We start from the raw sequence: 22,366 nt of genomic DNA, 5'->3' as shown, positions 1-22,366 counted from the left end.
CCGAGAATGGCTCCTTCGGGTAAGAGGCATAAGGTACAGCGCTCGGGAGCATTTGGCTTCCGCCCACCGGGGCAAGCAACTCGCACCTTCACAAATACGCAACATAGGCCCTAGTCCACGTATTTCCGTGGGGTCGGGGTCTCGGCACTGACTTGTCTCGGCCAACTCGCACTGGCACTTTCACTGGCACCGGCACCGGTGCTGCTGTTAATCAGAATCGAAGAAATGAAAAGTGAAGACGATGCCGCAAGACCGTGCGTGGGATGTGCGTGTCCTTCTCAGCCTGCGCAGTGCATCCCCGTCGTAGTGATGGCACCGCCTCCCGGCACAACGTGAGCAGGTAAAATAAGAATCTGTGCTTCGGATGTCTAGCGTATTCATCAGATTACGGCTCAGTCCCTAATGTCCCATGGAAAGCATATCAATGTACAATCGCTGAACCAACCCATTGGACGACGGCGATAGATCAGTGCCGTCCCTACTCCTCAACGCCTTGCTTTGTTCGCTGAGCTCTCCATCATGACAAGCCACCAAGAGAACGAAGCTCTGATCCCGGCCCATTCCCTCTGATACCGAACGCCCCAACTCCTTTTGTTGCAATGCTAGGGGTGCAACCGCTGTACAGAAAGCAAAGTGATGTAAAGGATGGAAGCCTGAGCAGAGGACGCTCAGGCCGAAATAGCGACGGGCGCCGGAGAATTATCGGCAGTGATGCTCGGGGCGCTCTGCATCTCAATGTCTCCCCCGTTGTTGCTTCCTTCGCTCTTGATCTGGCTGTTGTTCTCCTTGTTCTCCTTGCCGCTGTCATCGACAGAGGCAGGCGTCGACTCGTCGACCGACGACTCGGGCCGCGGCTTCGGCGGGGCGGTCCAGCGCGGAATCTCCCAGACGACTCCCGTGAAGCTCTTGAGCGTGAAGCCGCCTTTGTTCCACTTACGGCAGGGCTTGCCGGACCGGTCCAGAGCCCGCAGGCCAGCGTTGATGGCGCCTTGGTTGGCCTTGGGGCCGAGTTTGTGGGGCGCCAGGCTGCTTCGGCCCCCCTCGACGGTTCCGTCCTCACTGTTGTATTTGGTAAGCATTCTCGTATGTCGCGGGTTTGCCGAATGGTTTCGGAGGAGAGGGGCGGGCACTTACAGTCTTTGCTTCTTCTTGGGCCCGGGCTTTCCCCGGACTTTGGGTTCGCCATTCCCGTTGGCGGCTGCACCTGCGCTCCTCTTAGTCCCCTTCTTCCTGGGGCCCTCAGTAGGAGGCCCCATGTTAGAGGACGGGGGTGCAGGTGTGCCGGTCGCCGGCGTGTCCGACGGCGAGTCGGACGCGTTCTCGGCGTTGCCGTTGGTCGCCGCGAGCGAGGCCGATGCTGAGGGAGAGTGCTTGGCCGGTGTGTCCTCCTTGACGAAATCCGGGTCCAAGATGGCCCGCAGCTTTGTAGGCGCAGCCTTGAGGGTGACGATGAGGGTCGGCTTGTTGGAGGTGGCTGCACTGGGCGTGGCTGCGGCAACCGTGTTGGCCGACTTTCGACGGTCCTTGGCCGCAGCGGCACTCTTGTTCGAGGGAGCCATCGCCAAGGTGCTGGCAAAAAAGCGTCGATGCTGCAGGTAGCGGGTTTGGCGGCGGGTGCGGTAGGTGGGAATGGGGGACAATGGGGGGGACGGCGATGGAGTGGACGACAAGGAAATTTTGCTTTGTCACGGTGGTAATGGCGATGGTGATGCTTGGAGGGATTGCGGTTGGTGCTTTGGCCCAGGCTCGAAGGCTTGGGAAATGGGCGATCCACCGGCCGGCGTGCAAGGGGCGCGCGCAGGCAGCTTGGGGTGAGAATCTGGTGTCGGCTTTTGGCGTCGCACTTTTATTGCGCGTCGGCGACGACAGGCACGGGCAGGACCGGCGAGGGTGATGATGATGCGAGCGTGGTGGGCATCGGGTTGGGTTGTGGGAAGATGGGAAGGAGGATGATGGCCGGGTCTGGAAAAGTTTGGAGCCCTCGCAGCCATGCTGAGGCGGCGGGCGTCCACCTGTTTTGCCTTCATGCTGCCAAAGAATCAGGTCGGGCAGTTGACTTGTTCGCACGCACGAACCGAGGGGGGACACTGCGCGGAGTCCGTCTCCAACAAGGGAAGTCTCATTTTGGGTCTTTTTTTGGTGGGTCGCGCTGCAGCAACCCTAACCCGAAGTCCTTTGTATCTTCAGCCGAGCCCCTGCCAGCCAATGGCAGCCCGCCCAGCCGCCAGGGGCTAGCTAGCCTGCCAAATTACGCTCCTCAAAGTGATTTTCCATTGCCCATCTCCACCCATCTTTGTCCATAACAATTAACTTACTGTACGAGCCCGGCCTTCGTGTCGCCTCTTTATCATGGTATCCGGCCGTCACAAACTGTGTCAAACTATCCTTTCTTTCTTTTCTTTTATTCCCCCTATCATTCCGATGGGGATACCGGGCAAATAAACTGCCCTGATGGGTGGCTGGCGCCGAGCTGTGACGGTCGCATCCACCTGCTCAGCTTCCTCGCGCCGTGCGGACACATCAGACTTGGAACGCTGACCAACCCGGCTAACCGCAGACAGACGCAGCACAATCCTCACATTCTTCCCTTGCCCAGACCCGGTCCAGCCGAGAGAACCTGTCCAGGCAGTCAGACAGTGTGGACCGGAATAGGATCAATTCTGTTTGGCCACCACATATTGCGCCCTTTTCCCAGTTGACTCGCGATGCGACCCAACACCATGAAGAAGCTCGGACATGGAAAATGGACAAGAAATCTCGCCCCAGCGCCGAGGACACACTCCGCGCCTGCGTACCCTCCAAGGGGAGAGAGCGAGACCAATCGTCTTCCACGAGCTCACTTCTGGGCGCCAAATGCGCACCAAAGCGAAAAAAAAAAAAAAAAAAAAAAAAATATCAAAGCACCCGACTAGCATGCGAAGCCATGAAAACTGCAATTGATCAGCACCCGGATCATCTCCGCATCCCGTGTCGGCGATGGATGTTGGCCGTTTCAGACAAACCCCATGGCTTCTTTGAAACCACAACCAACAACTTGCGCGCCGCAGTCGGACGGTATCCGACTGCTGCAGCACAGCCTTTTTATTACTCTCACTCGCTCATTTGCTGTGTTTCCAAGGGGGTTCACAGATGAAATCCAGAGATTTCGACACCATGACGTTCGGTGCAAGTGCTTCGGGCGGCGCGGATAACCAAGACTGAGCGAACTCGCCGGATACATCACGAAAGATGACGAGGTAGCCGTTCGCCATCCAGAGGTCTCGGACGTCGTCACTACCGGGAATGAAGTCATGTCTCCTCCCATAACTGTTTGTCTACCGCCAGTGCGGTAGTCCTGGTCGAGCCTTTCTCATTCCTCGGCTTCTTATCTTGTATGACAACAGTGGCAAGGTAAGTCCGTGTTGCGTCCTTGCGCATTCCTAAAAGCCAAACAAACTCACGATTCAGTTGGCCTAGTCATCAACAAAAGGCATCGATACGGTGCTATACGAGGTCACAATTAAATCTGCTCACTAGTTACTGACATAGACAATCCGACTCCCGCTAACAATGGACAAGTTAATGAGAATACGTTCCTCGACGTTGTTCCCGTATCCAGGCAATGGAAAGGATAGAATGACGCAATGATATTGCCTTGATACACATCGGCAACATGGGTTGATGAGGTTGATGCGACGACCACGGTTATGCGGCACGCCGGTCGGCCACCAGCAGGATAAAGAGTCTCGTCATTTGCATCTCCCAGACCCGTCGGGTCCAGGTGTCGGGATACTGAGGCTCCCTACGGCCGGGGGATGCGTACCTTTCTGACCCCGTCGATAGTCCGTTTCTCGTCCGGAGTTGGTTACCGGTTCAGTCATGGATGCTTCTCGCACGGGGAAACGCCAGGCCAACGACATAGTTCGCCATGTTGATAACTGAACTGCGAGTCGTCCAATGCATTGGACCCGAGCGTTTGGCACCAAACTCGTTAGCAATCTGTTGAATGCGCTCTCTGGGGCCCTTCCCAGTCTCTGATACCATGGATACGGTTCATACCCTGCTACCAGCAATGACTCGACTTTCCTCAACCGGGTACCTTTATCGCAACTAACTGGTCCGGCTCATTCCCTCTTCTACGTCTTTCCGGAGCTCTATCTGTGGGCCATCAGGCTTTTTTGGGTACCCGATAACACCCACTATTACACAACCAAACGGAGTTAGCAAACCTACTCGGACAGCACCCTCACCCGGTCTACCAACACTAGACCTCTTCTCGGCCGAATTCCTTTCCGCAAGCTTACGAAACTTAGATATACCAATCCCAGGCTTGCCACCGTCAGAGCTGTCCACTCCTGGTTTTCCAAGCTCTAACCTGCCGGCTGCTCACGTCCCAGCTCCCGATGCATCGTCTCCTAGGTTGCCGGCCGCCGGCCTGCTCGCTCCAGAATTGCTGTCTCGTGACGTGCCAGCCATATGACCTACTGACTCCTGATATGCCATTGTCAGACTTCTCGGCGGACCGACTTTAAACGCGCCAGTCTCGTACCTGCCATCCGCGAGCGCGCCTGCACCGGAACTGCCGGCGACTTACATGCCAACGTTGGACCTCGCCGCACCTGAGTTACCGCCGTCAAGACTGATGAGTAGTCCATCCTTCAGCACGGCAAAACTGCGTGTCTGTTAGCAGAACCAATGTTTCCACTAGCACCGGCTCCTCTTCGACCGGCGCAGCTGGCAACAAGCACCGTCGTCAATGTCATCAAGCCCTCCCCCGTTGATGCACAGACGCGGCAAACCTTTGCTGTCTACACCGGCGAGTCAAATGCTATTCGAGAAGAAGACTTTTCTTGGAAATACCAACCGATCAGCAAGTGGACATTGTGATCGCGGTCTATCCGACGGAGGTAACTTTCCGCAGAAGTTATTAAATATAGAAGCCCAGTTTACAGTTTGGTATGTTTTTGATTTCGACCCCCCGTTACCTCAACATCAAGTAACTGGGAGAAGAGGATCGAGTGTCACCGCCTTGAATAGCGTTGGGAAGTGGTGCGCTTGTAACACTCCCTCCCCCCCCTTTCTGGACCCATCCACGACTCACTTGGCTGATAAGAGGATACTGCTATGTACTGTAGCGCCTACGACGCGGCGACTAGCGTTGCACCCATGAGTGAAATCACTGCTTTCAGGACGTGTTTCTGTGTCGGGCTGCCTACGACGTAGGAGATGGCGCCCCCACAGCGTGCCACAGGCTAGGAAGCGCGAAGGGTATTGCAGCGATGCTGGCGCGTCTGGGGATGCTGGTGCTGGGTAATTTTGGGGGCTGATGATGTGGGAATAGGCCGAAGGAGCGCAGAATGTGGTGGAGAGGCTTTTTGGATGGGCTAAGTACGTGCTGGAAGGTCTTGGTAGAGTCGAACACGAGGCTTGGTTGATTCATTTTGGCTCTGATGACGGCAGATCATGGCTTAGGGATCTTTTGTTATACTTCAGTTAAGATTAGGCTTATAATATATGTGAGCCAAATTATCTCAGACTATCCAACTCCTTATTACCCCTTCCCGACTGTTTACTTCTTCCCGTCCATCCCAGCCCTCCACTCGGGTCCTTTCCTCCGCAACGCCCAAATGGCAAGATTCCCCGTCACCCACGCGAACAGGCCGATCATGGTACACAGCCACCCATTCCCCATGGCGCTGATCAGTGGCTGCGCGACCACACTCCCTACGCACGAGAACATGTTGCGCACAAAGTTGTTCACCGCCACCCCGCTGCTGCTCCGCTGCGGCATGAACTCGGTCAGCATGGTGGTCACGGCGCCAAACACGAGCATGCTCCCGACGCCGAAGAAGAAGTTGGCGACGCTCGGCACGATCCAGTGCACCCCTCTCTCCGCGGTCCAGCCGTACCAGATCAGCGCGCCCGGGTACAGCGTCGCGGCCAGCCACATGTTCTCGCGCATCCTGTCCTCGGGCAAGTAGACCAGCTGGCCGTGGGCGTCGTAGCGCGCGGCGCGGCGGGCCTCGCGCGCCATGATACTGTCGATCCAGCGGCCGCCCAGCATCGAGGCGAGGACGTAACCTGTCGAAGGGGCGAGGTATAGCAGACCGACGGGGAGGGAGGGAAAGGAGTAGGGCGCGCGGGAGAAGGTGGATTGGATGGAGATGTTGAGGACGAAAAGGGCGCCGAAGGCGATCGCGGCCGAGTAGACGGATATGAGCACGGGAGGATGGCGGAGGTGTAGGAGGACGGAGAGCGGTTCGAGGAAGAGGCGTTTGAGGAGGGAGGCGGTTTTCTTGAGGGATTTGGCGGTGGGGATGCGGCGGAGCGGGTCGTTTTCATTATTGTTATTGTTGTCGGGGGAGGACGTAGTGAGTTGATTAGCAGGGCCTGGTGGGCGTTTGGCTAGGGTCTCCGGCAGACAGAAAACGAGCATCAGGAGCATGACGCTGCCGTAGATGGAGAGGAACCACATTGTGGCGCGCCAGTTGAATCCTTGGACGAGGGCGCCGCCGATGATGGGGGAGAAAAGGGGACCGGTGAGCGGGCCGAGGTAGAAGATTCCCATTGCGCGGCCGCGCTCGGCGGGCTCCCAGATGTCAGCGATGGTCCCAGCGCCGACGGCTTGAACCGAGGCGGAGGCACCGCCACCCAGGATGCGCATGATGATGAGCATCGGGATGTTAACGCTCACGGCGCTGAGGACGGAGAAGACGACGAAGAGGAAGAAGGAGGCGATGTATATAGTTCTACGGCCGAGCGTCTCGGAGAAGGATGACCTGGATCAAGTTAAATTTGGAACGGATCGTTGAATGCACGAGGATATGTGACTCCGTACCACCATAGTGGGAAGATGGACATGGCCAGCATGTACAAGGCAATGGTCAAGTTGGTCACAGCCTGGGCAGCACCCAAATCACCGGACATTGAAGAGAGCGCGGCTAAGAGGCGAGCGTCAGACACAAGAGTTCCGGGTAGCCAAGGCAAGTCCAAAAAAAACTCACGCATGAAGATACTAGAGCCCATAGGAGCCCCAGCCGCAGCAAGCGCGACAATGGCAGTGATCATCCATTTCGTGCTATTCTTGTACTCATACGGACGCTCGATCTCGGGTATGAGGGTGAAGCGTCCAAGGAGGCCCCTACGATCGGCCCGAGGGATGATGGTATTTGTGTTGGCAAAGGAGGAGGCGCGCCGGCTCAATCGAGAGCTTACAGGGCAAGTCTCGGGAGTTTGACTTCTTCGCGGCCCCTGCTCCAGATCTTGTTCAGCCTCGTTCTTTGCGTTGTTTCCGTCGTCACTGGAGTCTGAAGCCACGGGCTTCTCATTGTCTCGTGCAGAAGCCTGGTCTGCTGGAACCGGCCCCGAGCCCTCCGACTCTCGACGGGCTGGCTGGTCCCGGTCGGAAGCAATCCCGTCCCGGGCCGACTTGTCGTTCGAATCTTGCTCGCCAACAGCCATAGTCACAGTGGCGTGATAATGATGTACGTCGGGGTCGGTCTAGACGGTATTACACACAGAGACGTCTCTTCCGGCTTCCACACCCTATTTGCTCCATGAGAAGGAAGACTTGGGGAACAAGAAAGGAGGGCGATGAATCACAGCAGAGAAATCTCTTGAATCCACATCAACAAGTTGGAGGCAGGTATGGCACACTTGAGCCGGGAATAAGCAGGCCGAGGGATGGCAGCCCGTTTCCTCGGCCCTCGACTTGCCCGAAATTTGTGGATGTGGCAACCCGGTCCGGTCCATTTTAACTAGCGCTCTGGGAGCTTCCGCGTGGAGACATTGTCAAGTCCCAACAGGGGACACCGTCCGAGGGGCGACCAGAGCTTCGTGGAGCGGGATTTGGCCGGAAGAAGAAACACAGGAACTTTCCTGCGCCAACACTGGCCGTGAGAGAGAGAGAGAGAAAGAGGACCTGCCCTCCCTTGGCCTCGGATGGAGCCTGGAGACAGGTCGGCATGCAGGAGGTTTCAACAGGCAGCTCGCCCGCATCGGGTGCAGCCCTTGTCACGCACCCCGGATCCGATATGTCTCCATCCACACATCGCCTGGGCGCTCGCCGGGAGGCAGCGAAGCATTCGAGATGCATTCGGGATGCGAGCGCGGGCCGGAGTGGCCTCTCCCCCAGCCAATCACGGATCTGTTGTCATTGGATTTGATGGGGAGCCGGTCAAGCGAGGCGCCGACCATCGATCGAGACTGTCGGAAAGAAAGCGCTCAACTGCCACCCTCAAGACCGAACAGTGTTTGTAGCAGGAAGCTAAGGCCTGGAAGGGATGAAGTTGCAACGGTTACACTGGGACCATTGGCCGGGCTGCAGGAATGCAAGCACTGGATGACTGGCAGCGCCCCCACAACCCCGCGGTCCCCGCTTGTCCCGCTTCGATTTTGCAGGGCATTGGCCTTTGTTGCTGGGGTGTGGGACGACACCACCAAAAGACACCTCCAAAGACGGGAGCTCTGGCGCCAGGACCTCGCCCCCGCTGCTGCTGCTGTCGTGGTGACTAACACCAGGAAGCCCCATCCTTCAAGAACAGCCAGGCGACAGCGCCCCAACATGTCGCTGACCAACGCCTCTCCGCTTGACGCAGCGCAGGCCGCCAAGTCGGCATCACACGTGCTTGCCACGCTCTCGGCCGAGTCCCGCAACGCAGCCCTTACGGCCATCCACGCCGGACTCACAGCCGCCCGGGATGAGATCCTCGCCGCCAATGCCCGCGACCTCGAACTCGCCCGCCAGGCCGCTGCCGACGGCAAGCTGAGCCAGAGCCTCGTGGCCCGCCTCGATCTGGGCAAGAAGGGCAAGTGGGAGGACATGCTCAAGGGCATCCTCGACGTGCGCGACCTCGAAGACCCCGTCGGCCGTGTCACGTTGCGCACCCGCCTCGACGACGGCCTCGAGCTCGAGCGCGTCACCTGCCCCATTGGCGTGCTCCTCATCATCTTCGAGGCCCGGCCCGAGGTCATCGCCAACATCGCTGCCCTGGCCGTCAAGTCGGGCAACGCCGCCATCCTCAAGGGCGGCAAGGAGTCGACCGAGTCCTTTGTCGCCATCTCGCGCGTCATCTCGGCCGCCCTGGAACGCACCGACGTGCCCAACGGCGCCATCCAGCTGGTGACCACGCGCGACGTCATCCCCGAGCTTCTCGCCCTCGACCGGTACATCGACCTGGCCATCCCGCGCGGCTCCAACGACCTCGTCCGCTACATCAAGAACAACACGCGCATCCCCGTCCTGGGCCACGCCGACGGCCTCTGCGCCATCTACCTCGAGCAGTCCGCCGACCCCGCCCTGGCCGCCGACGTCATCGTCGACTCCAAGACCAACTATCCGGCCGCCTGCAACAGTCTCGAGACTCTCCTCGTCCAGGAAGCAGCCCTGAACACCCTCCTCCCGTCCGTCGCCGCAGCCCTGGCAGCCAAGGGCGTCGAGCTCCGCTGCGACGAAGCCAGCAAGGCCGCCCTCGAGCGGTCCCAGACGCCCAACCTCAACCTCGTCGCCGCCACCCCGCAGGATTTCGTCACCGAGTTCCTCTCCCTCACCCTCGCGGTCAAGACGGTCGCCGACCTGTCCGAGGCCGTCGCGCACATCAACACCCACGGCTCGCACCACACCGACGCCATCCTGACGTCGTCCAAGGAGCAGGCCGAGGCGTTCATGGCGGCCGTCGACTCGGCCGGGGTGTACTGGAACGCGTCGACACGCTTCGCCGACGGCACCCGCTACGGTTTCGGCACCGAGGTCGGCATCAGCACCAACAAGATCCATTCCAGGGGGCCGGTGGGGCTAGAAGGGTTGATGATTTACAAGTACAAGCTGAGGGGCAAGGGGCAGGTGTCAGCCGTGTATGGCGAGGGCGAGGGGAAAAAGAGGTATTTGCATGAGAGGTTGCCGATTGAGTGAATTGGGTATAAAACTGAAACGAGTCATGTTTTATTACAAAAAAAAACAAAAGGGGGTTGGCACTTACTACGGCTACAAAAAAAGAATAAACATCTCTTGGCGCTCTGGGAAATACCTGTTTTGCTGCTCTCCTAACAAATTGAAGTGATTATCTCCCATGAACAGACCGTTAGATGTCAAAAAGCAGTTTCAGACCAACCATCCCATTCGAACAAGCGCCTGTAAGGGACATTACACCAAATTTCCGGTCGTACAGTAGAGAGTACCCTTGAGGGGGTAAGTAATACTGTTGCCAAAACGCCGTAAAGGGGACTGCTCTCCCGGACAGACAAGACCTCAGAAGAGACAGTTATTCTCACCAAAGTAGCAAGGGGGCATCTAGAAAAAAGAAAATAAGGCCGGTAAAGAAATGAAGCATGAAAAAGAGGAGAGAAAAAAGAAAAAAAAAAAAAAAAAAAAAGAGAGAGAGAGAGAGAGAGAGAGAGAGAGAGAGAGAGAGAGAGAGAGAGAGAGAGAGAGAGAGAGAGAAAAGCCCAACCACCCAAGCGCCACCCATCCAACTCCTAACAAACATAAACAAGGCATAGTGTAGTCATGTCATCCATCCCTCATCACAATCGCCATACAGTCATTCAGTCGCGCCTCCCAGGTAGTGGGCCGTCCACTCATAAACAAGCCCATAATGGATAAGGGAAAACAGAAAAAAAGAAAAAATTCACTCCCCTCTCCTTCCATATCCACCCATCTTCTCGATGGAGCTCATGATGCCCACGCTCCGCGTTCCCTGGCCGGACCCGGGCCGCGGCAGGCCCCCGCCAAACCCGTTCCCCATCATGGCGGCGCTCTTTGTGCGCTCGTGGTGCGTCATCCGCCCGATCCTGCTCTCCCCCGCCGCCGAGGGCCCCTTCAGGCCCACGCCGGGCGCCTTCAGTCCCGACGCCCGGAATCCGTTGGCGCCGCTGACGCTCATCCTAAAGTTGTTGGCCGTGGCGTTTTCGGCAGACAACTGCCTCACCGCCGTCATGGGCGTGCGCGCCGGCACCGTCGACGACTGTCTCCTAGAAGGCGTCTTGGCGCCGTTCACGGCGGCCGGGGCGGGAGCATGGGCGGGAGCAGCGGGGGCAGGGGCGAGGGCCGGTTCGCTGGGCTCCTCGGGCGCCGCGACAAAGCTCTGCATGTTCATCATCTCCTCGGCCAGCATTACCAGCTCGCCCTTCTCGACCCGTTCCCGCTCCAGCAGGACCCGGAGCTCGGCATTGTCCGCCTGCACCGTCTTGAGCACCGCTTCCACCTTCTCCACCTCGGCCTCGAGCTCTCGGATGTGCGCGACATCCCTCGCCCGCTCCGCGCGGCGCTCCTCCTCGACCGCCGGGTCGATCCGGTGGAGGGCCATCTCCCTCCCAGCGCGGAGATATTCCTCCCTCTCGCGCGTCAGCTCGTCCACCTGCGCCTGCAGCTCCAGCACCTTCTTCTCCCACCTCTGCTCGTAGCTCTTCTTGAGCGCCGCCACCTTGTCCTGGTGCTTGATCTTGTACAGCCCATGCAGCTCCCTCGCGACGCGCTCCACGGCCATCTCGACCTCCTTGTTGGTCCCCACCACCGGCCCTCCCGAGCCCGCAGACGCAGCGGCGGCCTCGGCACTGGCCTTGCCCGCCCTCATGCCGGCCATCTTGCTCTCGGCCTCCTGCGCCATCATCTCGGCCGCCTCGCGCCGCTTCTCGGCCTCGTCTAGCTTGAACTCCAGCTCCTCCCGCTCGCGCTGGGAATGCACCATCTCCTCTCTGACCTTGCGGAGCACGCTCTCCATCTCGCGCCCGCGCCGCTCCCAGCTGTCCTTCTCCGCCTGGAGGGGCTCCAGCATGGACTGCGCCTCGCGGAGCTGTTCCATGCACTCACCCACCCGTTTCTCCGCGTCGCCGACCGCCGTCTTGAGCGACAGCACCTCGGCCTCCTTGCCGCTGAGCGACGCCTTGAGGCTACTAATCTCCGAGAGGAAGCTAGACTTGAGGGACTCGAGCTCGCGCGGGGTGATGCTGGGCACGCTGCGCGGAGTGGGCAGAGGGGGCAAGTCAAAATCCATGATGTTGACCAAGTTGCCTCCGGCGGGGCGTTGCGGAGTAGCTGCTGCTGCTGCTGCTGCTGCTGCTACTGCTGCCGTCGTCATGTTGCTAGAAGGCATGGCCCCCCGTCTGGACGGAGTGGGGTGCATGTAGCTGCCGTATCGCATCTGCTCGGTGAAATCCATCAGGTTGGTCGTGTGGGCGCCGCCCGAATCGTAGAGCTGTGCTGTGCCGGACCGGTCTGGCAATGGCCCGCTCGCCCGCGGCGTCCTCGACGTGGCCCGGGGTGTGGCATCGCCCGTGGCGGAAAACTTGGTTGGGCTGCCGCTTCGCATCTCGGCTAGCATGGTCAGATTCGGCACGGCCGAGAATGTGCTAAATGTGCTCATCACTGAGTCGTCCGCGGCAGAGTGTTCGTCTTCGGCGCTCTGGGCTTTCTCGTTTCGCGCCGTTGGCAGTGCATGGTCCGCATCGTAATCCGCGCCGCCGCCGACGCCGTTGTCGTCATCCTCGAAAATATCGATGGCGTGCTTCAATCCCTCGTTCTCGCGCACGGCGTCCTGCAGACTGGCGGGGCGCTCGGCCGAGTGGCGACGCTCGCTCGACGACCTGCGGGATGACTCGCTGGCAGCGGAACCGGGCTGGCTCACCTTGACGGGGAACCGCTTGATGGGGGCCGACATTTTCCGTGGGCTCTGTGGCAACGGCGGCGGCATGCTCTTCGCTGGCGATGGGGCTTCATCGGTTGAGGCTGGAGACTGCTGGGTCTGGGCCTGTGCCTGGATCTGCATCTGTTGTTGCTGCTGGAGTATCTTTAGCGGTGAGAGCTCGCTCCCCGAGATGATGCGCGACCCCGGACGGGCCTTTGGCGGTGAGGGGCCCCGCGGGGTCGGGGAGGCGTCATCCTTGATGTGCGAGAGGAAGGGCGAGCTGTCTCCGTCGCCGTCATTGCTGTTCTCGGTATTGTCGCCGGCGGGCGGCTGCGATGCCGGGCTGGCTGTGCACGTCCGGGTCTCGTACGTTTCGTGGCGGACGCTCGTCGACGGCGTCGAGAAATTGAGAGCCGCGCTTGGCGTCGGCGATAGGGGCGCTGCCATGGTTGTGGGAAATGCCAATTGTCAGTTCTTGTCAGGAAAATGCAGCTCGATTGCTGACGTCGTCGTTCGTTTTCAGGGCTCGCAATGCGGAGCTTCGGTGTGTTCGTGGTGTACGTACTGTTGCCGTATGCCAAAAGGTCTTGATCTCTCCCTCTCTGGGAAATTGCTTTATTGCGACCGCGCATTCCTCGGGCCAATGAGACGCGGGGCTGCCCCTTGCTGTTTACCGTTGTGGCCCAGCAACCGACAGTCACGTGATGCCCCCCTTTTCCTCCCCCAAAAACGAGGCCCGACTCAGACCACCAATCACAGACCACACCGACCAAATCTCAACGGTGCGGGAGTGGAGCCAGTGTTCACGCAGAACTTGTGGATGCCAGGCTGAGGTCTGGTGTATCTACATCACAGCGGACAAGCATACTGTGCGCAATCGGGTGGACACGGAGACAGAGATCCGACCAGTAGAGAATGGGGACAATGCACTGCCAAGTTTGGTACACCTAGGAGTCGTCTCAACGGGCAACAAACACTCAATGGTGAAGAAAAGGTCTAGCATCATCCTCCATGTGTATCTCGCTTGAAGGCCCCTTTTTAAAAGCTCCTTCATCAAGTCGTTACCAAACAACACAGCACCTCCGACGTCCCCCCCCACAACTTTTGTTGGAAGTTAAGTGGAATCGTTGGTCATGGCGTCATTAGCTAGGGAAGAGTCGAAAAAAAAGAGGAAAAAAAAGGAAGAGGAATAGAAAATAAAAATAAAAAGCGTCAACAAGACAATACGCTTGAGCCGGGTATCTGCCATTTCGAGAAACCTACGCAGCCGTTCCGCGCAGAGTACATAACGTCAGGATGAACACACACGTTTTGACATGCGGCAGACCACCCAGCTGTCAATTCCCATGTCTTGTTGTCGAGTCGGCGACTCGGCCATTTTCCTTTTGCGTCGTCAAGAGTTGTATCCGCCTGGATCGTAACAGGCGGCTGATCTTTTCTTTCTGGAGAGAGAGATATCGTCATCCGCCGAGTCCATCGCCCGGCCCCTCCCGGCCGCCCGTCCGTTAGATTAGACCAAACCCATGCAAACCGTCATTCATCAAGCCATGTACAGCCATATCAGGACATCCAACAAAGAGAATCGTAGCTCGTAAGAGCGTCCTGAACCCAAAAGGCCGCTGCTGGTCGTCTTGAGCGAATACAAAAAAAAGTTGAGAAAAAAAAAAGGGAAAAAAAAGCGAAAAGAGAAAGGGCGAGAAACGAAAAAAGAGCGTGGTTGTGACCGTTTCGCCTGCCAAAGCTGTCATGAGCCTAGCCGGCGAAAGAATACTTCTGTCCTTGGCATAAACCATCTTGACCAGTCTCGAGTGAGCAAATGGCCCGCGAGATAACTTTGTGATCAAATCCCTAAGTATAAAGCGAGGCTCTTCCTTTTGCTCCCTTCTTGTATCCACACTCCGGAGCGCTCCTCATCGAAAAGTAACTTTGATTTTCCTTCATTACCGGATCCGCTCGTCTGGTCAGAACCAGAATGCTGCAACGCCACTCGCCGACGAGACGTGCCAAAGACAAGAGACGAAAGGCCCACGAGACCCATCAGAACAAGGCGCGGCCGTATTACCTCCGTCTTTGGGATGTGATTGCAGGCGCTGGCTGTGCCATCGGCGGGTTGAAGGTAGGGGATGGCATTGAGCCGCTGCCATCTAGCATCGTTTTACGCCGCTTCAGATCTAGGGCCATGCCAGCCCCGCCACTTGTCGGTCTTTCATCTTCGTCATCCCTTCCCCGCTTCATCGACGAGGACCCGTTCAACACGGGTGGCTGCGTCCCGTACCCGTTTTGCATCGAGCCCGACATGTCGGCTTGCCCGGCATAAACATCACTAGGTTGGGCGCCGTTCGAAGGCCCTCGATCATTGCTCATCACACTATAAAGATTGCTTGAAGGCTGCCCAACGCGCGGTGGCGTGTGGTATCCCTGTTGAGAGTAGTATGGCTGCGGTGCGGCAGCCGTCCGCGGCGTTGCCCGTCCCGATCCAGCCTGGTGAGGCGAACCGGACATGTCGGGCGACAGATGAGAGTGGTCGTTGGGTAATGAAGCAACCGGAGGGGCGCTGTAATTGTACGAACTCCGATTGGCGTCATAAGCCCCGCTATCGTGCGTGTATTCGGGGTCGTGCTCGTGGTCTGCTTCCTCTTCCTGGCCCGCTGCGGGTACAGGTTCGCCCTGTCCGCCATGCATAATACCGTTTGCCGGTTTTGTATCTACCTGCTCGCCCCCGGGCCCTGAAGGTCTACTTGATGGCGGAGCCATCTCGTTCTTGACAAAGTTGGTGTGGCCGTACATGGGTCGATCATGCGGCGTCTGGTTGGAGGGAGGATAGGGCGAATGCTGCGAAGGAGGTGCCTGGTACATCTGGCGTGAGTTATCATAGGCTTGGCTGACCGGAGGATAGTTTTGCATGCTCTGGATTGTGGATCCCGGCGGCGTGGTGGCCGGAGTGTTGGGAAGCGAGCGCGCGTTGTTACTCAGAGACGTGTCGATCGAGATCTGGCCGGTGGCTTGGCTGTTGCTCATCCCTTGCTGGTTCCATTGGAAATTGTCCGAGGCACCCATGGAACCCATCACGCTTGAGGCACTAGTTGGAGGGGTGGGGAAAGTGTGTGCGCGGTCGAGCGAGGGACGGCCCATGGTCGGTGGATGGGACGGGAGCGGAGGTTGCGGCCCGGGCAAAGCCATCGAGTGGTGATGGTGCTGCTGGAGGGACGGCAACCCAGGGGCAGGTTGACCGGTCCGTAAACCATCCTGCTTCTGGCGTTGTTGTGCGGCCGCCATCACTTGTGTGGCACGGCTCTGATTGGTTGGGTGGCAGAGGAGCGACCCGATGTTGTGGACAAAGAGGGGATACAGGAGCTCAGTGATCTTCTCCTTGTTGGCGAAATCAAGCGCTCTGTCAAACGGAATCCTCGACACAACGTTAGCGGACGAAGCATGGCAGAAGGAGGCAAGACCCGACTTACCAGACACCCTTTAGGTGCATCGGACCGATTTTAACGACGTGCCGGATCTTCTCGCTTTTGAGGATGCCGTCGCGACGGCCGCGTGTCATGCCGGCGACGTTTAAGAGCTTTGTGCCGTTGATCATGTGGTTGTCTAGCAGTATCATGTTAGACTAAGCACTTGCCACGAGTCAGGCCAAGGAGAGGAGGGACTCACCCTCTCGGCGGGCAACGCAGATACCCCTGGCCTCGACCTGGAAGCAGAGACTACCCTCGTCCTCCCACAGAGTGGCCGTCACGCGAGGTTTCATCCCCGGCGGCGCAACCTGGCCAGTCGTGTCAAAACCTTGTGAATATGAGTTTGGGCCCATTGGTGGGCTCACGCCCGGGAGCGGCAGGACGGGTTGCCCAGCAGCCATCGGGTTGGACACAGAGGGAGGTCCCGCGGGTGGGGGGGTCAAGCCATTGGGGTATCCATACTGACTACCGTACTGCGGTGGCGGATATTGAGCAGGACCGGGCTGTAATAGTGGAGGTTGCTGATGCGCGTAGTGGGAGGTGACCGTCTGCGGCTGCGGCGCTTGGCCTGTGGACATGTGCGGCTGGTAATACATCTCGGGTCCTCCTGGGTTCATCGCTGGGTAAGGGTCGTATGCTGAAGGGGCTTGGCCGTGTGGCCCAGATATCGCGTTGCCAGAGGGAAGCGCGGGTGAGAGCGGACCCGGAGTCTTGGGCCCGTTGGACGAGGCGGCTGATGTGAAGGAAGACTGCGACCCGACGTTGGAGCTTGCTGCTGATGATATAGAGCTAACCCGGGGCGACGAACTGGTCGACGAGTACGCCTGGGGAGGGGGTGGGAGAGGCAGCGACGGCAATCTCTCGTTGACATACAACGGACGCTGCGCAGCGTCCGAGTTGTAGTACGACACGTCGGTCGAACCCCGGGTTTGCGCTTGCGCGATCGATGGGAGATCCAGCTTTTCGGTGTTGTTGGGAACTCTGCGAGCCCGGGTATAGGAGTCGCAAGGTCGACCAGAGCCACGATCAAGACTCTGTCAGACAGGCGCAGTGGAGGGACGGGTCAAATCAACGTCCTGTGGCACACCGAGCTCACGGTGCGCTCCAATTAGGCGAGAGCGAGTCTCCCGAGGGTCCAATTGAGGGCTACAACCAAGGCGACGCCGACCGAACCTAGTCCTTTGTGCTTCTGCGGAAGAGCTGGATATAAGGCGAGAAAGAATGTGATCAAGAATAATTTCTCAGTATCGATTCAGTTTCCGGAGCGTAGCGCTTGTCCACGGACCGGATGAGGGATGGAACGGGGTGTCTGTTCCAAGGCTCTTTGGAAGGCCGGGGATATTGGTGCTGGGGTGAAGGCGCGTGCCTCCGTGGCGAGGGTTGTCGAGGTCCAGAGGTAATATGCAGGGGGCGAGAAAGACAGGAGCGATCCTCTCTTGACGTCGAGCTTGCTTGTGCCTTCAAGGAACGGTCCACAACGCTAGCTATCCGATTCGACGTCCGCCTTCTGGGCCCGGTGCCCAGTTCTCCTAGCAACTTACACACTTCGGTCGCGGGTTCGATGTTGGGAGGCGGCCGGGCTCAACACAACTGTTCATGCAGCTCTAGGTTAGCTCCGAGCAAAGACTTTGACGTGACAAGAGCAGCAGCACCAGCACCAGCACCAGCACCAGCAGGCGGAGCTAAGAAAGGGGGGGAAATTTGGCAGCCGACAACAAAAATGGGGGAGGGGGGGGGGGGGGGGGGGGGGGGGACCAAGGAAAGCTCAGGACACCTACCTTCCTCGCCTCTCAGGCGGTTCCTGCCTCACAAGGATAATTGGGAGAGGTCGGGTGGAGTGTGGTGAGGAGGAGGGAAGGAGGAGGAGAAGAAGGGATGCGGCCTGATTTAGGTGGTGGTGAGAGGTAGAAGGCAGGTTCGATAGCGGATCAGCAAAAGAGAAAACAGAACGCAGGCCCGGTCTCCCGTTCCGCTGTCTTTCGTCTGAATGTACCTCCGTACTGCTCTCGCCCCTGGTCCTCTCGCCAGCGGGCCACTCACGGGCCAGAAAACAGTACCAGAACGGTGTTAGTGTAATAGGCTGGAGAATAAAAAAAAGAGGAGGATTGGTAGGGTGGGCGCCAGACCTGGCGACCAGGGCATTCTCACGACCCTAACCAGCTAACCAGGGTAACAAGCCTCCGCCGCCGCCCACACAAGCGAGCAACTTCCACGGTCCCAGGTTCGCCAGAAACAATTGCGTGTGCGTGTGTGCGCTGGCCCTTCCCGCTCTGGTTCTCTCTCCCCTCTCTCGCTCTCCCGGGTTCTGGCCCTTGCTGTCCGTCGAGTTGACTGGCTGGCCGGGAGCTACTTGCTTGCTTGCTTGCGTGCTTGCTCAATGCTCTCAACAGAGCGCAAAGAGTGGCCCCACAGCCGCCGGGATGGGGCCAGGCTCAGAGAGGCTAGAGGATGGTTTGCTGTCCAGGTCCTCGCTCGGGCAGGGATTTACTGGCGAGCTGTTCTGAGTGGAGAGGTTGGGGGGGGAGGGGGCCTTGGTCGGGACCGGGGTCAACTCAGGGGGGAGGGGGGGTGTGTGTGTAAGTGGCCCGCGGTGGCACTGTACCGTCAAGACCGGGAGGCGTATGGGCAGCGGCTTGATTGCCGGAGGAGGCCGTGGACAGTATTTCTCACCCCAAGGTCACACTGGGGCGGGGGTTGACGGGTGACTTGGCTGGCAGAGTGGCAGGGAGGCGAGGCGGGGGTGAGCGGCTGACCAGGGTCCTCAATTGGCAGGGAGTGGTGCGCAACAAAACGAACTTTGCCAGTGAAACTAATACACAACTCGGCGGTTTACTTCAAACCCTATCTAGTAAAATCACTGTCTCCCTAGCTGGGCCTCTAGGCTGTGCGATTGTAAGTTGTTCTTGTTAGCTTCACCAAAGAGAAACCCATTTTTTGTTAATAAGAAAAATGTCAATGCGGGACTGATTTGTCCACATATGCCTGAGTTTTCTTCAACAGAGCAGAGAAGGGACAAAAAAAAAGAAAAAAAAAAAAAAGAATTACACGTCAGCGCTCGAAACAGCGAGCTTCTTCATGAACACATGGCTGGCCGATCTCAGCTACCTTGTGGGGGGCTCTTACAACCAATCTGACCATCCTAGTGTCTAGGTGTTCTAGTGTCCGAGAATCCACGTTGGTTCACAAAGTCCCAACGGAACACCGGGCTCCAGCTTCGTCTGGCGGAGGATAGCTGTTAGTCTTCTCCGAGTCTGTCAATGGGTTGTCATGTGCTTCAGGGCTAATGAGCCGCGGCATCAACCTCAAACGAGCGGTATCCGTGTCTGAGGCCGGGACGTCCTCGGCGTATTTCGCTACGGCGTACTGTCGACGGCAGATTGTGCTGTTCTAGCTTTGCTATTTTTTGGTCGTTTGTTCGGAGGTATGTCGTGGCAATTATTAGCAGCCCACTCCGATCAGCCTATGGCCAAGCGCTTGCTCTCTATCCTCAGCCTTGCCTTCGGGGAGATGACGGTGCTTGTTCTAAATCCCTTTGGCCAATCCACTCGCTCGCATCCTCCCCGCCCTTGCCTTCCATCCTGCTTCCATGCGCGATCACGCATCCAAACCCCGAGTATTTCGCTACCAATGCAGTCACCCAGAGGCAGGGCCGGGAATTGAGCCGATTCAGCTGCAACAAGACCGCCTCAGGACCAGATCTATCTCTTCTCCCCATCACCGGCAGGACCGTGTCAGCGCCAGCGAATTGGATGGTGTCTGAGCGATATCGCCATTGCCGGGCCATATCGCCTCTTTTATCATGCAGGATTTGCTGGTGAGCGCCTTCATTTGGAAAGACCGAGGTGCCGTGCCTGAGGTGTGCGCCCAGCAATTGAAGGCGGCCCGGCCCCAGACTCGTCCTGCATGACACCTTGGTTCGGCGGAGTACTACGTACTACGTATGTACAGCAGCAGATATCTGGCTGCCTCCACACGGCCAAAAATGGGCCGGGTTTTGGCGGGAGTATGCGAGTTTAACCAATGCCCCAATCGAACGTCAGAGAAAACATGCCTTGTTAGCATAGTCATCAGAGCATGCTACCATCGGCGATACGTATATTGGGAAGACCAACACGGCCACCGGGCTCGGGCTTCGGGGCGACACCTGCATGTTCAGGCCGCAGTCGGACGCTACTTTGCAGTTACTCTGTATGTCTGTGCCCGTGGGCTCGTGCGCCCCCGGACCTTCGCCGATCGGCCCAGGACAAACTCGGATGTCAGCGAGAGCCCAATCGAATCGGCATCCGGCCAATGCATGCACGTACATGCAAAAGAGGACACAAGCTATGGTATGGCGGTGCGGGTAGGCGTCGTGCATACTGCAGACCTGAGGTAGTGAGCCAAGGTAGCGAGGGAAGCTACCGTACATGCCGTACATGTCGTTCATATACATGCGCCGCAGTCTCGTTAACACCATGTCCGTGTTGCGTTCAGCGGAATCGTTGCCCCCATAGGTATGCAATACGAACGAAATCGGCTGAACGGGTTGTTGCTTGATCGTTGAACCTGTCCGCGCGGATACCGCGCTGAAAGGGGGGGGAAGGGGGGGCGGGGGGATATAACAACTTCTTCCCCGAATCGCACGATGTGGTTGAGACTCCCGCTGATTACGATATCTGAGCGCTTTGGGGCGAAGAGTCGCAGGTGACAAGGCCGTGGCTTCGTTCTAAATGAGTTGACCGTTCCAGTCCCATCAAAGGCGCTGCAGAACACCAATCTGCAATTCCCCCGCTGCAAGGCATGCTCAGTAAACCGACAGCAACTCCTCCGATTGCCCCTGCTGCAATGCACGATTGATGCCCTGGCGGTGGCAGGCGTTGTGTTACCAGCAGCATGCGAGTCTAAGGTACGCATCGGCGCGTCACGTCTAGGACAGCTCCACACCTTATCCTTGCCTTGAACCGATGGGATGTACGTGTTTCGTCACATACCTACCGCAAATAGGGTATCTCGAGATTTTCAAACGGTTAAGCTTTCTGAGCCGCGAGCGTTGCCCCGCTGCATGTGATGCGCCAGTCCCGGGCACAGGTGGATTCCCGGCTGTGACTGGGAGGTGATGTCAGGCAGCAGAAACCACACAAGTAGCGTTTAGCCACAGTGCCATGATAACATCCCATGCCTGATGCTAACATGAGCTGGGCGATAGCCATCGGCTATCACACTTATGTTCCAACGCGCACATGGGAACGGCAAGAGACGGCCCTACCAGATCCACGCAATGTGCATGTTGAAAGCCATTAGCTTGAGTTATCTGTCTAGTGTACGCTTAGCCTTTGGAGGTAAAATACCCGAGATCGGCATGGCCGTTTAAGTTAGGTGCCTGGGATGCGCTGCCGTTAACAGCGGAGGTTATGTGAGGCCTGCGGCAAGAAACGCTCCCATCGCTGTGTGTTTAGGAAAGGCAAGATACACTAAGTCGGTCGACCGCACGGACCATACCAATTCTACAAAACATCTGAGGAAAATCCGCGAAAACCTTGGGTTTTTGCTCTATCAAATATCTACGCAGCATTACCAGGAAGCATTAATGAAGCTCCAGCCAAGCGCATATATACATACAACCGACTGCCAAAGCATCACAACCTCTAGATAGATAAAGGTGCTTCCGCAAAGACGGACTGTATGCGATTGGAGCCGGCACCGTCATGTCCAAGCAATTCGAATATACATGTACTTTTCTCGATAAAGTGCAAAGCTTGGTATCTATCTATGCGACACTTACCCAACACAGTAATTTAGTGTGGTTTGTGGGTGTCCGTTTTCAACACACTGTGTAAATCTTTGATACAGTACGCGGCGTTCCAACCACCACGCATAATGCCGGCAGAAGCCTTGCACATACATCACTGCTGCCCTGCAATGCGCTGCATCTACAACGACACACGATAGACCACCGCGTTTCCGTTGACGATGCCAGTAGCCATCAACCATATTGACCGACAGATAACGTCTAGTGTCGCATGCTTCACCTGCAATCTCGGTTTAGCATGCCTCGGCTGACGGTGAATGAGCTTGGTTCCCGAGCCGATCGCCCCTCCTTGGAACTTCGTGTGGATTCGCCGGTTTTCGTTTCTTTTTCGCTCGCTTCCAATGTCTTGGCGCACACCGATGAGGGGGCTGGAAGGCGAGCAAGATACCATTTCCATCTTGGTCCAGAATATACACAAGGGTCCTTCGCATTGCGCACCACACCAGAGCCCTCCTCAGAAGTGTGCGCGCCAGGGAGAGGGGGGGAATGAGGGGCGGGCAGCGAATGGCTGATGACAGCTG

At 57.8% G+C, this 22,366-nt stretch overlaps 5 protein-coding genes across 5 annotated transcripts; 1 reads left to right on the top strand and 4 right to left on the bottom strand.

Moving 5' to 3' along the window:
• Window positions 1–668: 668 nt before the first annotated feature.
• Window positions 669–1,559, bottom strand: MFIFM68171_04108 (INO80 complex subunit Ies4-domain-containing protein; the record flags this gene model as incomplete). The annotated part of the gene is made up of 2 exons (XM_071059528.1): window positions 669–1,059; window positions 1,135–1,559. 2 exons carry the CDS (start codon window positions 1,557–1,559, stop codon window positions 669–671), a joined length of 816 nt encoding a protein of 271 aa, XP_070915629.1.
• Window positions 1,560–5,548: 3,989 nt separating this feature from the next.
• MFIFM68171_04107 (Putative quinidine resistance) lies at window positions 5,549–7,440 on the bottom strand (the record flags this gene model as incomplete). Its single annotated transcript, XM_071059527.1, has 3 exons — window positions 5,549–6,758; window positions 6,818–6,920; window positions 6,984–7,440. 3 exons carry the CDS (start codon window positions 7,438–7,440, stop codon window positions 5,549–5,551), a joined length of 1,770 nt encoding a protein of 589 aa, XP_070915628.1.
• Window positions 7,441–8,542: 1,102 nt separating this feature from the next.
• PRO2 (glutamate-5-semialdehyde dehydrogenase) lies at window positions 8,543–9,889 on the top strand (the record flags this gene model as incomplete). Its single annotated transcript, XM_071059526.1, has 1 exon — window positions 8,543–9,889. The coding sequence occupies one exon, from the start codon at window positions 8,543–8,545 to the stop codon at window positions 9,887–9,889; it is 1,347 nt and encodes a 448-aa protein (XP_070915627.1).
• Window positions 9,890–10,604: 715 nt separating this feature from the next.
• Window positions 10,605–13,046, bottom strand: MFIFM68171_04105 (Kinetoplast-associated protein KAP; the record flags this gene model as incomplete). The annotated part of the gene is made up of 1 exon (XM_071059525.1): window positions 10,605–13,046. The coding sequence occupies one exon, from the start codon at window positions 13,044–13,046 to the stop codon at window positions 10,605–10,607; it is 2,442 nt and encodes an 813-aa protein (XP_070915626.1).
• A 1,611-nt stretch (window positions 13,047–14,657) lies between these two features.
• Window positions 14,658–16,674, bottom strand: ASM1 (Cell pattern formation-associated protein asm-1; the record flags this gene model as incomplete). Its single annotated transcript, XM_071059524.1, has 3 exons — window positions 14,658–16,005; window positions 16,061–16,193; window positions 16,257–16,674. The coding sequence occupies 3 exons, from the start codon at window positions 16,672–16,674 to the stop codon at window positions 14,658–14,660; spliced, it is 1,899 nt and encodes a 632-aa protein (XP_070915625.1).
• Between the last annotated feature and the right edge of the window lie 5,692 nt (window positions 16,675–22,366).

This window comes from Madurella fahalii (assembly GCF_045866475.1).
Source record: "Madurella fahalii IFM 68171 DNA, scaffold_2, whole genome shotgun sequence".
NCBI classification, from domain to species: domain Eukaryota; kingdom Fungi; phylum Ascomycota; class Sordariomycetes; order Sordariales; genus Madurella; species Madurella fahalii.
This window is presented reverse-complemented; position numbering and strand designations above follow the sequence as displayed.